The 12,371-nt window shown below is 44.3% G+C and overlaps 1 protein-coding gene across 2 annotated transcripts in view; it reads right to left on the reverse strand.

The window, feature by feature from the left end:
• The window catches only part of gtf3c1 (general transcription factor IIIC subunit 1), a 30,373-nt gene that overhangs the window by 9,796 nt on the left and 8,206 nt on the right, over positions 1-12,371 (reverse strand). For both annotated transcript variants that reach the window (XR_014569309.1, XM_083766060.1), the window contains exons 9-25: positions 12,062-12,114; positions 11,587-11,945; positions 11,179-11,247; positions 10,189-10,313; positions 9,544-9,680; positions 9,256-9,409; positions 8,717-8,820; positions 7,898-8,004; positions 7,268-7,744; positions 6,749-6,894; positions 6,500-6,597; positions 6,286-6,382; positions 4,208-4,391; positions 3,407-3,491; positions 2,934-3,069; positions 492-579; positions 284-348 (exon numbers count right to left, since the gene is read on the reverse strand). Coding sequence is in view for 1 of the 2 variants with exons in the window: in XM_083766060.1 (XP_083622186.1) it covers positions 284-348; positions 492-579; positions 2,934-3,069; positions 3,407-3,491; positions 4,208-4,391; positions 6,286-6,382; positions 6,500-6,597; positions 6,749-6,894; positions 7,268-7,744; positions 7,898-8,004; positions 8,717-8,820; positions 9,256-9,409; positions 9,544-9,680; positions 10,189-10,313; positions 11,179-11,247; positions 11,587-11,945; positions 12,062-12,114 (2,484 nt within the window). In the remaining variant the exon portion in view is untranslated. The remainder of the gene's footprint in view (positions 1-283; positions 349-491; positions 580-2,933; positions 3,070-3,406; positions 3,492-4,207; positions 4,392-6,285; positions 6,383-6,499; positions 6,598-6,748; positions 6,895-7,267; positions 7,745-7,897; positions 8,005-8,716; positions 8,821-9,255; positions 9,410-9,543; positions 9,681-10,188; positions 10,314-11,178; positions 11,248-11,586; positions 11,946-12,061; positions 12,115-12,371) is intronic.

Consider the following 12,371-nt stretch of genomic DNA (forward strand, 5'->3'; position numbering starts at 1 on the left):
GGCAGCACAGGCATAGGCGATTTTACACTGGATCAAAGCCGACAGCAATACAGTATGTGCTCTTTCTTACAGAAATCAAAGTACATTTGCATTTTACTTTGGCTTCCACAGAAATTAATGTTACACATGACCTAAGTTTGTTACCGTTGACTTTGATCCAATGTGTTTAGTCTTTATTGTATCTACATGTACTGTATTTATTGCTTGGGGGATTCATTAAAAATCACTCCGTCAGTCAGTCAGAATGAGTGTCATGTTGAATTGCCACAGATTTAATTCCTACCTCAACATTTTCTGTTGTGATCCAGTCAGATTTGGTAGTCACACAACGAGGAGCTGTGGATCCCCCTGTTAGAATTTACACACACACACACACACACAGTAAGTATAATAGACTTAAAAACCTTTTAGCTTAAAAAGGTTTATTGAGTACAGCCAGGACAATGGGTAAATGCAAGAATTCCAGTAAGAGATGTGTTCATATGACTCACCAGCAAAAGAAAGCCTGAGACTGCTCTTGTTAAGAAGGCTCTTCAGTCTGATCTTGTTGTTACTGTTCAACTCACCAGCATTGGGATTCTGAACACAAACACAAACGTATATTTAAAAAAAAACATGTTCTTACACACAACTATGTACACTGTCACTATGTACAGTATGTTTGTACAGTATACGTATATGTGTGTGTGGTTGTGAAGTTCCATCTCTGCGATACCCCAAGACATTTAAATACACAATATGTTGTTGTGGTTGAGTCCAGAGAAGTGTCTGTATTAAGAGATAGCTGACAGGCAAGAGATGGACATTCCAAGACCGAGCAACAGGTATGCTACGTCAGCTGGACTACATACTAATGAGGCAAAAGTGGAGGAACTCCATCCTGAACGCCGAGCCATACAGCGTGTTCAGCTCTGTGGGCTCTGATCACCGGGTGGTCTCCATGAGGGTGCGACTGAGCCTCAGCGTCCCCAAGCCCAGCCCTAAGATCCGGTATGACTGGAAGGCATTCTTGGCTGACCCTGGCCTGCAAGCCAGGTATACGGAGTTGGTCAGGAGGCACTTTCAGCTGCTAGACGAGGGTGTGGACTCGTGAGCCTAATGACAAATACAGGCGATTCGTTGTCGTAAATGAGGAGGTGACCAGGCTGTGTGTGCCCGTGCTGGACAAAGCCAGAACCACCCTGCAGTCCAGACACCCGGAGAAGCACGGCTTGGCTTTGCACGAGAACCAACAGTAGAGAGACGTGGGATACGGAACAAAGTCAAACAGCTTTTATTCAGTACTAACTATGATAACATCAAGGAGGAGGAACTGATGGAGAGGGTTCGGAGAGCAGGGCTGGACTGGCCACCGGGCATTTTCCCGGTGGGCTGCGACCGTAGGGGGCCGCCATGATTAAAAAACTTTTTATTTTTCTTATTTTTTGACAGGCAGGCAGGCCAATAGGCGGCAGGCCAGAAGGAAAGGTCCGGGCGTGCTGCCATTCTGCCAGTGCCATCATGATAATTTCACTGTACCTGAGTACACTCAGTGAGTGACAAATAAACCCTCTACAAAAGGGTTGTGTAGTTGTCTGTTGGTTTGTATCATTTAGGACTATGTTGTTCTGTAAAAGTGGTGGTATTAGGGCTTGTTTGTTTGTGTGTGCCGCGACAGAGCGGGCGGTAGAGTTTCTGCTATCTGCGCGCTGGTTGTGGTGGGCCGGTCTGGGCCAAATTCACGCTAAAATGCCCGGGCCGAATTTTTGTCCCAGTCCAGCCCTGTCGGAGAGTCCAGGAAGCTCATGGTGAGAAGCAGTACGGTGAGGCCTGGAGGGTCATCAATGAGATTACGGGACAGAAGAGGACCAAGGAGGGACAGGTGGAGGGCCTCGGCCCTGAGGAAGAGGTGACAACTTGGTTCAACCACTCCAGAAGGTTGCTGGGAAAAATCACACACGTGTGAACTGAGTGGTGCAACTCTCTACCCTCTCTCTCTCTCTCTCTCTCTCTCATTAGCAGGCAACAGTGCAGCACTCTCTCTCTCTCCGTTTCTGGCACAACAGCACCCCTACTGGTACTAATAGTCATACTGGTGCTCAGCTCATTAACGTCACATAGGCGGACACATACTGTAGGTGGACACATAGGTGAACAACACATAGATAGGTGAACACGGACATTGCTGTTCCTTGGAGTGGTTGCACCACTCAAAAATGCAGATGAAGACATACCACCATTTCTCTAGATTCGAGAACCTCAACATCAACGATGGTCCCTTCACGGTCAGTCATGCCATGCTGAGAGAGGGCAAATTTAAGGGCTGGGCCAGACGGCATACCCCCCAGAGGTCGTAATGAACTGCGGGCTCCACAACATCATCCTACAGTGCTGTAACCTTGCCCTGCTAAACAACAAGCCTGACAAGTGGTCTCTATCCAAAATCATCCTGGTGCCAAAGGCTGGGGACCTTTCGAGGCCAGACAACTACCAAGGCATCAGCCTGACATGCATCACTGCATCACCCGTATGATCCTGAACCGTCACAGAGGCCGAAACGTTGTATATGTTTTTTCTCAACCTCCTTGGTTGAGAAGAATTGTACCAACAAGAATCTGTATGATGGAATACCAAGGGTGAGCCAGAAAATAGCAGCCAGGAGAATGAGACTAGCAAGACACTGCCAAAGACACCAATAGCTGCCAGCCAGCAAGTTAGTGCTGTGGGAACCAACAGACGGGCACCGGTCACAAGGGCGTCCGACATCAACATATGTGGATGTACTCAAGAAAGACGCAGGAGCGCAAAGCACCAACGAGCTGGCCAGATGTATGGAGAACCAGGATGACTGGAAGCGACGATGGAGGACTCGTCTGAGATTAACGATCAGATTAACCCTAGCCTAGGGGAAGCCTTTAGATTAGAACCAAGGTCATTAAATAGTAAATACCAACCGAGTCTTGAGCCTTCAGTAGAGAGTTTGTCCACACCCAGTTGCGTTTAAGGTGCGCAAAGAAGCCGGAATCCAGTCCTCCGGCACCACATTTATCTCCTGGAATCGAACCGTCGTCACACACTTCACGACTGCCTCTGCAAGGATACATGTACATGTACACAAACATGTATTGTGACAACAATTCATTGGCATAATTTTTTTTTTTGTGCCATCAACATAGCCTAGAAATACAAAAAAGAATCCTCTCATCTGCTCATAAGAAGTAGCTCATAGCAGTCCACTGTTCTCCAACGATTAGTGTAATTAACTAACAACATAACTTAGCAAAGTCTGTTGACATCTTGTTTAAAAATCTACATCTTTTTAACTTCGATTCCATCAGCGCTCTATTATCCTTGGAAAGAACATTGTAAACTCTGTTCAAGGGTTAGGGTTAGTTCACATTTTGTCTATCAGCAGATCTATACGTACTTGAGCAAGTATGCCAGTTTCGTGAACCTGCCACGTTCTGCCATCAAAGGAAGTCCTCCATTCCCTCTCTTGGGACGGATCACTCCTGAGAACACAAACACAAATAAATTATAAATAATGACAAAAAATGGAAAAAAATATATATACGGTATATACTATACTTTTTTTTAATACTGATCTCATGACTCATCACTTGTAGATGGCCTATTGTCAAATTATTTTAAATGTTTTGTTTAAGCACTATAAATCAAGAAATCAAAGCAGCTCAGTGGCCTTGTGGTTAGAGTGTCTGCCCTGAGACTGGGAGGTCAGGGGTTTGATACCCGGTCGGGTCATACCAAAGACTCATCATCATCAGGGGTTGGATTGGGGGTAAGTCCAAGCCCCCAATGAGGCTCTCCAACGTTGAAGCACTTGGCCCTACTGGTCAGAGGAGGGACTGCAGGCGGACCCGTGGATTTATGACAAGGAAACCCTGTGCATTTGGGCAATTAACATTGAACGCCCGTTCGCATTTTGGAGTCCAAATTGGGGAAAAAATGCGGAAATAGAGCGTTCTTCCGGGTGCTTCAAAACGCCACTGAGCAACTTCCACTCTATCCTTTTAATACTCTATGGGTAAGTCCCTGCGACGTACTAGCATTATGTCCAGGGGGTCTACTTGTACATGTCCAGGGGGATGGGTACATGTACATCAAGCTACCTCACACTACAGAAGCAGGAGATAAGCTCGGGCCCTATGGGCCTCATGGCTCCGTTACTAATCAATATTGTTGTGCATCATCTATCTCCTGCATTTACCCAGTGGTGTATTGAGGGAGACACACAGAAGGTCAAACCAGTAGTTTTCCACATCGTCGATGGTGTTGAACGTGTAGTGTCGCATTTCAAACGGTTTGTCCGCCGGCTCTTTGACCAGCCAGTAGTGAGGCTCAGAGCTGGTCGTGTCAACAATCGTGGAATTGTTCTTCAAGTAAACAAACACCTGTAACGGAGGGAGAGGTGATTGATGAATCCTGTGTGAAGCCTGATTTATATACTAAATTAGTGTCCTGGACTGTGGCTCAGCGGTCCAGGCACCAAGGCAAGGCAATTTGATTTATATAGCACCTTTCATACACAAGGCAATTTAAAGTGCTTTACAGAATAAAAACAAATACAGAGTGCAACAGTGCACTTTAAAATGAATACAGATTGTAATAGATACAATTAAAATAAGATATAGGAGCATATCAATTACGACAAATACTCCCGTATCGGACTATTGTCCCGTCTAACCTCCTGGGGTGGACCGCCTCCCAATCACGGACCGGCCGACCTAATCACGGACCGGCCGACCTAACCACGGACCGGCCGACCTAATCACGGACCGGCCGACGTAATCACGGACCGGCCGACGTAATCACGGACCGACCGACGTAATCACGGACTGGCCGACGTAATCACGGACCGGCCGACCTAATCACGGAACGGCCGACATATCAAACGACCGGCCGACGCACCTACGGACCGGCCGACCCATCGCACCGGCCGGCCGACGTATTTCACGTCGGCCGCTAAAAATGCATTCGGACCGACCGGCCGACCTATAAAAAGACCGGCCGACGGTGCTGAACGGCCGGGACGTAGGCCGGAAGAAATGGATTCTGCCCTCCCTCTAAATGAGGGCCACAGTTTCCAATAGAGACAAAGTATTTCCTATTCTGAAGGTATGATTTGAACCACTGAATAACAGTTCCAGAGAGTCCCACATAGTGCTCTAATCTTTGTAATAATATTGAATGATCCACAGTGTCAAACACAGCACTAAGATCCAGCAAAACAAGAACAGAGACATTGGCAGAATCAGTGTTAAGCCGAATGTCATTTAGAACCTTTACGAGTGCAGTCTCAGTACTATGATTGGGCCGAAATCCTGACTGAAACTTGTCAAAACTATTATTTAAAAGTAAAAAGCGACTACGTTTTTCAATAACTTTACCTATAAACCACTCAGGTGCTCATTAACCAACACATAGGCACATAGGTGAACATGGACATTGCTGTGCCTTGGAGTTGCACCACTCAAAAATACCAGATTGAAGAGAATCATTTACAATATTTACTATTTTTTGCCCAAAACAGCTTTGAAAAAACCAGTGGGTAAAACATCAAGGCAACAAGTAGATGAATTCAAACTGGAGACAACATCTTCAAGTGTTTTGTCATCAATATAATTAAATTGCACCATACATACCATGTTGTTTCTGCGTGTTCCTGATACCTTGAATCTTGTTATTAAAAAATGATGCAAACTGATTACATTTGCTGGTAGTGACTAGTTCTGATGATATTGAATCTGGAGGATTAGTTAGTCTGTCAAGCACCCTGGCTAGTAATCCAGTCTGGCAGTGTACCGCGGGTTTGACTCCCGATCCCGATGGCCTTTACTGCGTGTCACCCCCCCCCCATTTCCTGTCAGCCTACTATCTGAAAGGAAGTGAAAATTCCGCTGTCTATGGGAACACTGTTTTTAGAATCGTAATATCTCGGATTCTTCTTTTTTGATCAAAACAAGCTTGATTTGCGCCTCATTTCCCAAACTATAAGATCCGCGGTTACAAACAAACATTCGCGGGACCCGTTACATAGCGATTTTTCAATTCCTGACTCTCAGTTTCCGAGTGAAATGGCATTCAAACTAAAGGTGTCCCCAATACAAAAATCAATGTGTGGCGTCCTGGAGTACACAATTCAGACACCAGATGGGGGTGGTAAATTAGTTAAAAAATAAAAAATAAAATAATAAGTCTAGTGGTGGAGGTGTGGTAAGGTGTAATTTTTGGGAGTCTGTTTATCTAATCATGATGCAGCGAAAAGGAACACAACACAAGTTGTACCTGGTCTTTTTCCTGGAACTTCTCCATATGACCAAAGTGGAGCAGACCCATATAGCTCAGCCTCTGCAAGTGCTCATGGAAAGTGAAGACGTACCGCCTAATATGAAACACAGAATGACAGAAACACGCCATTTTATTATGTGGTACATGTGCGTGTGTATAATTTTGTGTAAGAGAGCGTGGTAGAGGGAGAGAGACAAAATGAGTAGGTTACCGTTTGTAAAGAAGCTGTAATTTCAAAGAGGCCGGTAAGAATCTGACAAGATAGTGTTGCTTCACAGGGTCCTTCAGATATGGCTTCAGCCCCTCTACCTATGTGCAGAGACAGGAACATGTCTCACATGCATTGCACACACAATCAAATGCACCGATAGGAGATTATCAACCACTGGCCGCCAATGAAAACATCAATTCTCAACCTTCTAAACAAGGACTGCACTTAAATTTGAAATTGTGTGCTTACCATATAGTTCAACTGTGTGATCTGTACAAAGATGGAGAGAGGCATGCAGAGGAGCATATCTCCAACCAGGGCCCAACTGCTGCCATACTCCTTGTGTACGGGAATCGGGGGGATGAATCTCTTCCAAGAGGTTTCATCCACATAAACTACAGCAACACATGGCAGGGTGAAGGGAAGAAAAATAACCAAGGACGTTAGGCAAGAATAAATGTTCACTAGGAAACACCTGGTGTGAACTTATGCAATTGACAAGGGTAAAGATTAAACCAATTTTGATAATATAATCAGCAATATCTCAGAAACAAACTAGACGATTAATTGAAGACATGTGCCCAAATTAGTTACAGAATGATATAACCAAGTGAAAGTGCATCAAATTTGACAGGAACACAACATCGATTGAATACTTTAGTCAAAAACATTTAAACAGCACATGGTACAGTCAAGACAATAATAAGGCTAAAAGGATAACACCAAAAAAGTCCTGGGGACTTGTGAAACATTTACTTCAATTCTCACCTTTCAGATTTGGGTGGAAATGACGGATGTTGGACGTGTCCTTGAATTCATTATCTTGGTCATCCGACACTATTATCTCCTGGTGAGGAGACCTTCCATCTGGCCTAGGCGGCGTTCCCTCCGGCTGAGCAGACGTTCCATCTGGCTGAGGTGACCCTCCATTCAACCAGTCCCTGGTGCTGGAGGCGAGGTCTTCAGAGACTGTCCTTTGTCCATCTGCATCTGGTGAATTGTCGTTGACGTTGAGATCATTGCCTGAGGACGACGGATTTGAGGGCTCTGGGTTTTCATGCGAGACTGTGTGTGTGGCATCGACGTTGGAGGCATTTGTATCCGTGGGAGGCTGGCTGGAAGCTTGGGTGCCCATGGACTTCAGTCGATGCGGGTGCCCATGAATGAGGTACCAAAGGAAGTTATGGACTACACGCAGACGATGCATCTTGGGTTGATAACCCCAAGCCTTGCTCATTCCTTTGACTGTGGAGAACAGAGAAACGGAAATCGAAAAATGTGGGAATAGATAAACACTTCCACAATAACTATAAAGAAGCATGTTTAAACAGAGACATAAGATGTAAAGAAATCATTTTCATTAATGAAGTAAGCAAACAAATTACAAACACACCGAACCTGCAACGGGTTTGAAGTCAAGAGATTCATCCTCCCTCACTTTCTGTTTCTGTTTCAGATTGTCCTTTTTCTGTCGTTCTCTGGCTTTCTCTTGAGCCCGCTGCTGACTGAGAGGGGAGCACAGAGAGGAAGGACAAAAGCACAACAATGATTAGTATGTAAAGACTACGTCTAACGGCAATAGAGCACCGAAGTCTGACGTCACTTTCAGTAGAGGGCGTCAGTCCCCAGGTTCATGTATTTGTTTAGTTGCATTGAAATCCCCATTGAGGCGATTTGAGATCGCCTCATATAACAACTGTGTTTGAAAAATAAACATGTCACCCCGGCCGATTCACTCATATGGATATGAAGAATAAACTGACTGAGAGAAAACGCTAATGTTACTGCTGCTGAATTAGTTAGATTTTCGCAAGAAGCAGACTGTATCATACATGAGTGACTGACTGTTGCAAACGATACAGAGACACCTTCCCGACAATAACGCAGAGACAGCTTGTTTATTTTTGGACCACAACTCTTATAGTAGACGATATTAAGATCACCCCATGTTATTCTCCATAGAGAAATTACTTCCGCGAACCAGGGGAATCGTCGGGATGAGCGAGTTACGTCAGGACTTCGGTGCTCTATATAGCGGGACTAGGGTTCAGTCTATGTTAAGTTAGGAAAGTAATTTTAATGTCACCTGCTTTAAAGGGAGTGTGTGGCATTAGAGAGAAAGAGTTCAACTTGCCGCTGGATTAAAACGACAACAGGGCTGATCCACACATCATCAGTGGATGAAGTTCAAGTTCTACATAAAATGGCTGTGCTCACCGTGCAACGGTGTAGGAGCCGGAGATCCGAAATCGAATTTGTTCTATAGCACTCTTCATTATATCATCACTGGGCTGAATGGAGGGATGAACGATAAAATCAACCTGTGTCGGGGCAGAGGAAAAGGTGAAGAAAATCGTCAATTAAAAGGCTCAACTTTTGCTGTACATCTGCTACTAGTGTTGTACACCAATTACCTACACCTTATGCACCTTTGTGATCTGTGTGTCAGCGCTTTACATTCTTACGAATCTCAAAGTGCTACAGGGATTAAAAGCATGGCAAAAAATAAAATAACATAAACTGAATGTACTAATGATAAATCTATAAACCAGCGGGTGCCCCCAAATTTTGTATTTCAAATTAAGTTCAGGAAGACATTCCTTGTTTGAAGTTAAAAAACAAGCCATAGATATAAATTAAACATTTTTGGAAAACGTGTTTAATTTTATAATGGAATGGCCAATGCCTCTTGAAAAACCATAAGAATTCACCCAACTGTTCACCTCTGGTGCGTGCATGCGTACGTGTGTGTGTACCTTTTTGCTTATTCCATCCTGTATAACTGTGGTAGTGAACATCTTCACCATGCCCTCTCTGGACAGACTGCGTATTAGACGTATGATAGTCTTCTTACAAACTTTAGTATTGATGCCTTCCAGCTTCTCTTCATCAATGATCATCTTCTGAAGCCTATGGAAAGATGACATTGCTTACATCCGCAATCACTCTGTTTGTTACTGTATTGCACTTACTGTACAACACTGTGACACCGCCAACAGTTTGCTTAACTGATCGAAAATGATTAACAAATATGAGTGACTGACATGTAAAGTCCCTCTATGATCTTGAGGCTGCGGACAGACTCCACAATCATGTTCTTCCTCTTCAGGAGACGGTATGTCTCAACAGGTGGTGCTGCCTTACTTGCTGGAGTCTTTTTGGATCGCCAAATACGCTGCGCCTACACCAGTCAGACAGAGGGTTAATGTAATATTTGTATTATTATTTTATTATTACTGTACATCACTGGTTCCAGAATACTGGTTCCAGAACCCATTTGTGGGTCACGGGCCAATTTCTAGTCACGATTTCCTACATTATTTTTTAAAGACTTTCATGCATTTTAAAAGTGAAAATAGCTTCGCATCACATTGTGAGCTTGTAGATCTGCTATTTTCACTAGTTTGGGTACTGGTAAGTAAGCCTTGTCGAGCCAATGGTCAGGAGCCTATCTCCTGTTTCTGTAGCATGAGGCAGCTTGATGTACACCCCCTGGACATGACGCTATAGTATGTCACAGGGACTTAGTCCCAATCCAACCCTTGATGCTGAGCAGAGAGGCACTGGGTCCCATTTATGTATTTGGTATGACCCAGCCAGGAATTGAACCCCAACCTCCCAGTCTCAGGGCAGACACTCTAACAACAAGGCCACTGAGCTGGTTACTGGGCACTGAAGTCTCAGCTAACCTGTTTTGGAACGTCCTCGATGATCGTAATGGTTTCACCCGCTGCATCATTCTGGGATTCACTCTGGGCCAGGGAGACGGTTGGGCTTATGATGGACACCGCTTTTTCCTCAACTGGAGCTTGACCTAAGATTAAATGCATTCATTATTATGGCATAATTATGTCATAATCTTGACACTTATATTACGTTGGTTGTACCGTATGGAAAATGTAGGCTAGAATAGAGAAATTGCACATGCATCACATTTCCACCGGGACATGCCCCCCTCATCTAGACTGATTGGCAAAACATCGAGCAGCATGGATCATTGGAGTTTGGAAGCGTTTGTTAGAAATCACTCAATGGTCCTGCGTACCACCTGTTTCTAAAAGTCACATAATGCAGGAGGCAGCAGGACGTTGCGTTATGGAAAACGACTCGTGGCCCGCTTCTAAACTCTGACACAGAAAAATAAGCACGAAATGTCTTGACAGAACATAGCACATAACATGTCTGTCTAGGTGGATTTATATGAAACAAAGATTTGCAGAGAAGAAGATAATTCAAGCTTTCCATAGCCTGGCCTAGCCTGCTTTCTGGTCTAACGTTCCCCCAGGCTTTCATTTTTTGAGCCGAACGCGAACAAAAATAAAAGCCTGGGTACTGAGGCTAAGCTTTCCATAAAGCTGCAATGTTTAAAGTTGTTAAATACAATCAGATTGGACTTTTCTGTTTGGATGTATGGGCTATCAAGGCCAGAAAGTATTTATTTGCCAATCAGTACTAGGCGTTCCCACATAACCTCTGGGTACGGTGATGTCACGTGCAAAGCCTCTATATAGAGAAGTGATCTCATAACAAGAAGCATGCTAATCCAAATCCTAAGATCCTGTGGGATAATTGGAGCAATTTATAAACCACTGCTGACCATTTCCATGATGCACGATGTATGCCCACTTTGCCCAGGTGTATAAGACGACCCAGAGTGAGACATGGCTCCCATTTCTCACCTGGACTGAGCACGGTCTCTGGTACCGCCTCCTCACTCTTTCTGCCTTCATCGTGGGGTGTGGTTTCACCTGAAAGAGCAGAGAAACACAACACTAAACTAGTGGGAATGTGTGCAGAATTTCACGGAAATCACACGCTGTGTTCAAGATTTGAGGCATTTGGTTTGAAATGGACCAATCCTGCAAACTTTGGAAGGCATTTTTGGCTAATTTATGGTATTTCTTAGATATTTCTTTAATTTCTTCATGAAATTACTGAGAAACAAAATCATTGAATTAGTATTCAATTCATTATTTTCTTCCTTTTTTGGAATGTTTTTGTGAAACAATAATAATTAAAAACAAATAGGTCCCGAGTCCCGACCCAGTGTTTGGGAACCACTAGTGTAAAAGGTTATGGTCACTCACATTCAACAGGTATAGATTCTGTGACAGGGGAGTCAATTGTGCTCTTTTCCAGGAGGGCTTTCGCAGTGCATTTCTTCTTTTCTTTCTTGGTCTTTTTTCCTGGTCGCCTTCCTCGCTTCGGTCTTATGGGCACCGCTGGCCCAATCTTATTGTCCTGCCCTTCTCTGTCCGTTTGCTGATCCTTCTGGGCCGGTGGTGGTTTGGGGGTTTCTTTGGATTTGGACCTGGATGTTGAAGATGGCGTCTTGGGGATTTGAAGCTTAAGTTTAGGGACTTTCGGGGTTGCAGATGAACAGAGCAACTTGTTACGTTCCTGCTCCTTCGCAAACTGCTGCAAGTGGCCGCTCACATTCACGCACCTGTCAGAGATGGTCATCAGAGCAATGTGACAATATGATAATGGTATTTTTATATGATGTGGAAAGTAATGGCAAAAAGGATAAAGCAATAGACATAAATAAATAGTATAACTCACTTGTGACCGATGAATTTGGTGACCCTCTGTCTACCCACATCTGTCATGAAGCCCTGTTAAGAGGAACACACAGTGTTAAGCTTACTGAATGAAGCCTTTTTGAGGAATACAGTGTTACGTTTACTTAATGCGTCGTGTTCCATTGCAAAGCATACTGTATGAGCGGCAGGAGCGGAGAGCGGAGTGACGGGATTTTGAATTGAGCGTGGAGCAGGTTTTAAAATGGGTCAGAGCGGCTTTGTTGAAAAATCACATTTGTGTGGCAAAATGTAAATTAGCCATCACATAAAGCCACATGGGCATTATCTGA

This window comes from Protomyctophum parallelum (assembly GCF_964188405.1).
Source record: "Protomyctophum parallelum genome assembly, chromosome: 5".
Lineage (NCBI taxonomy): Eukaryota > Metazoa > Chordata > Actinopteri > Myctophiformes > Myctophidae > Protomyctophum > Protomyctophum parallelum.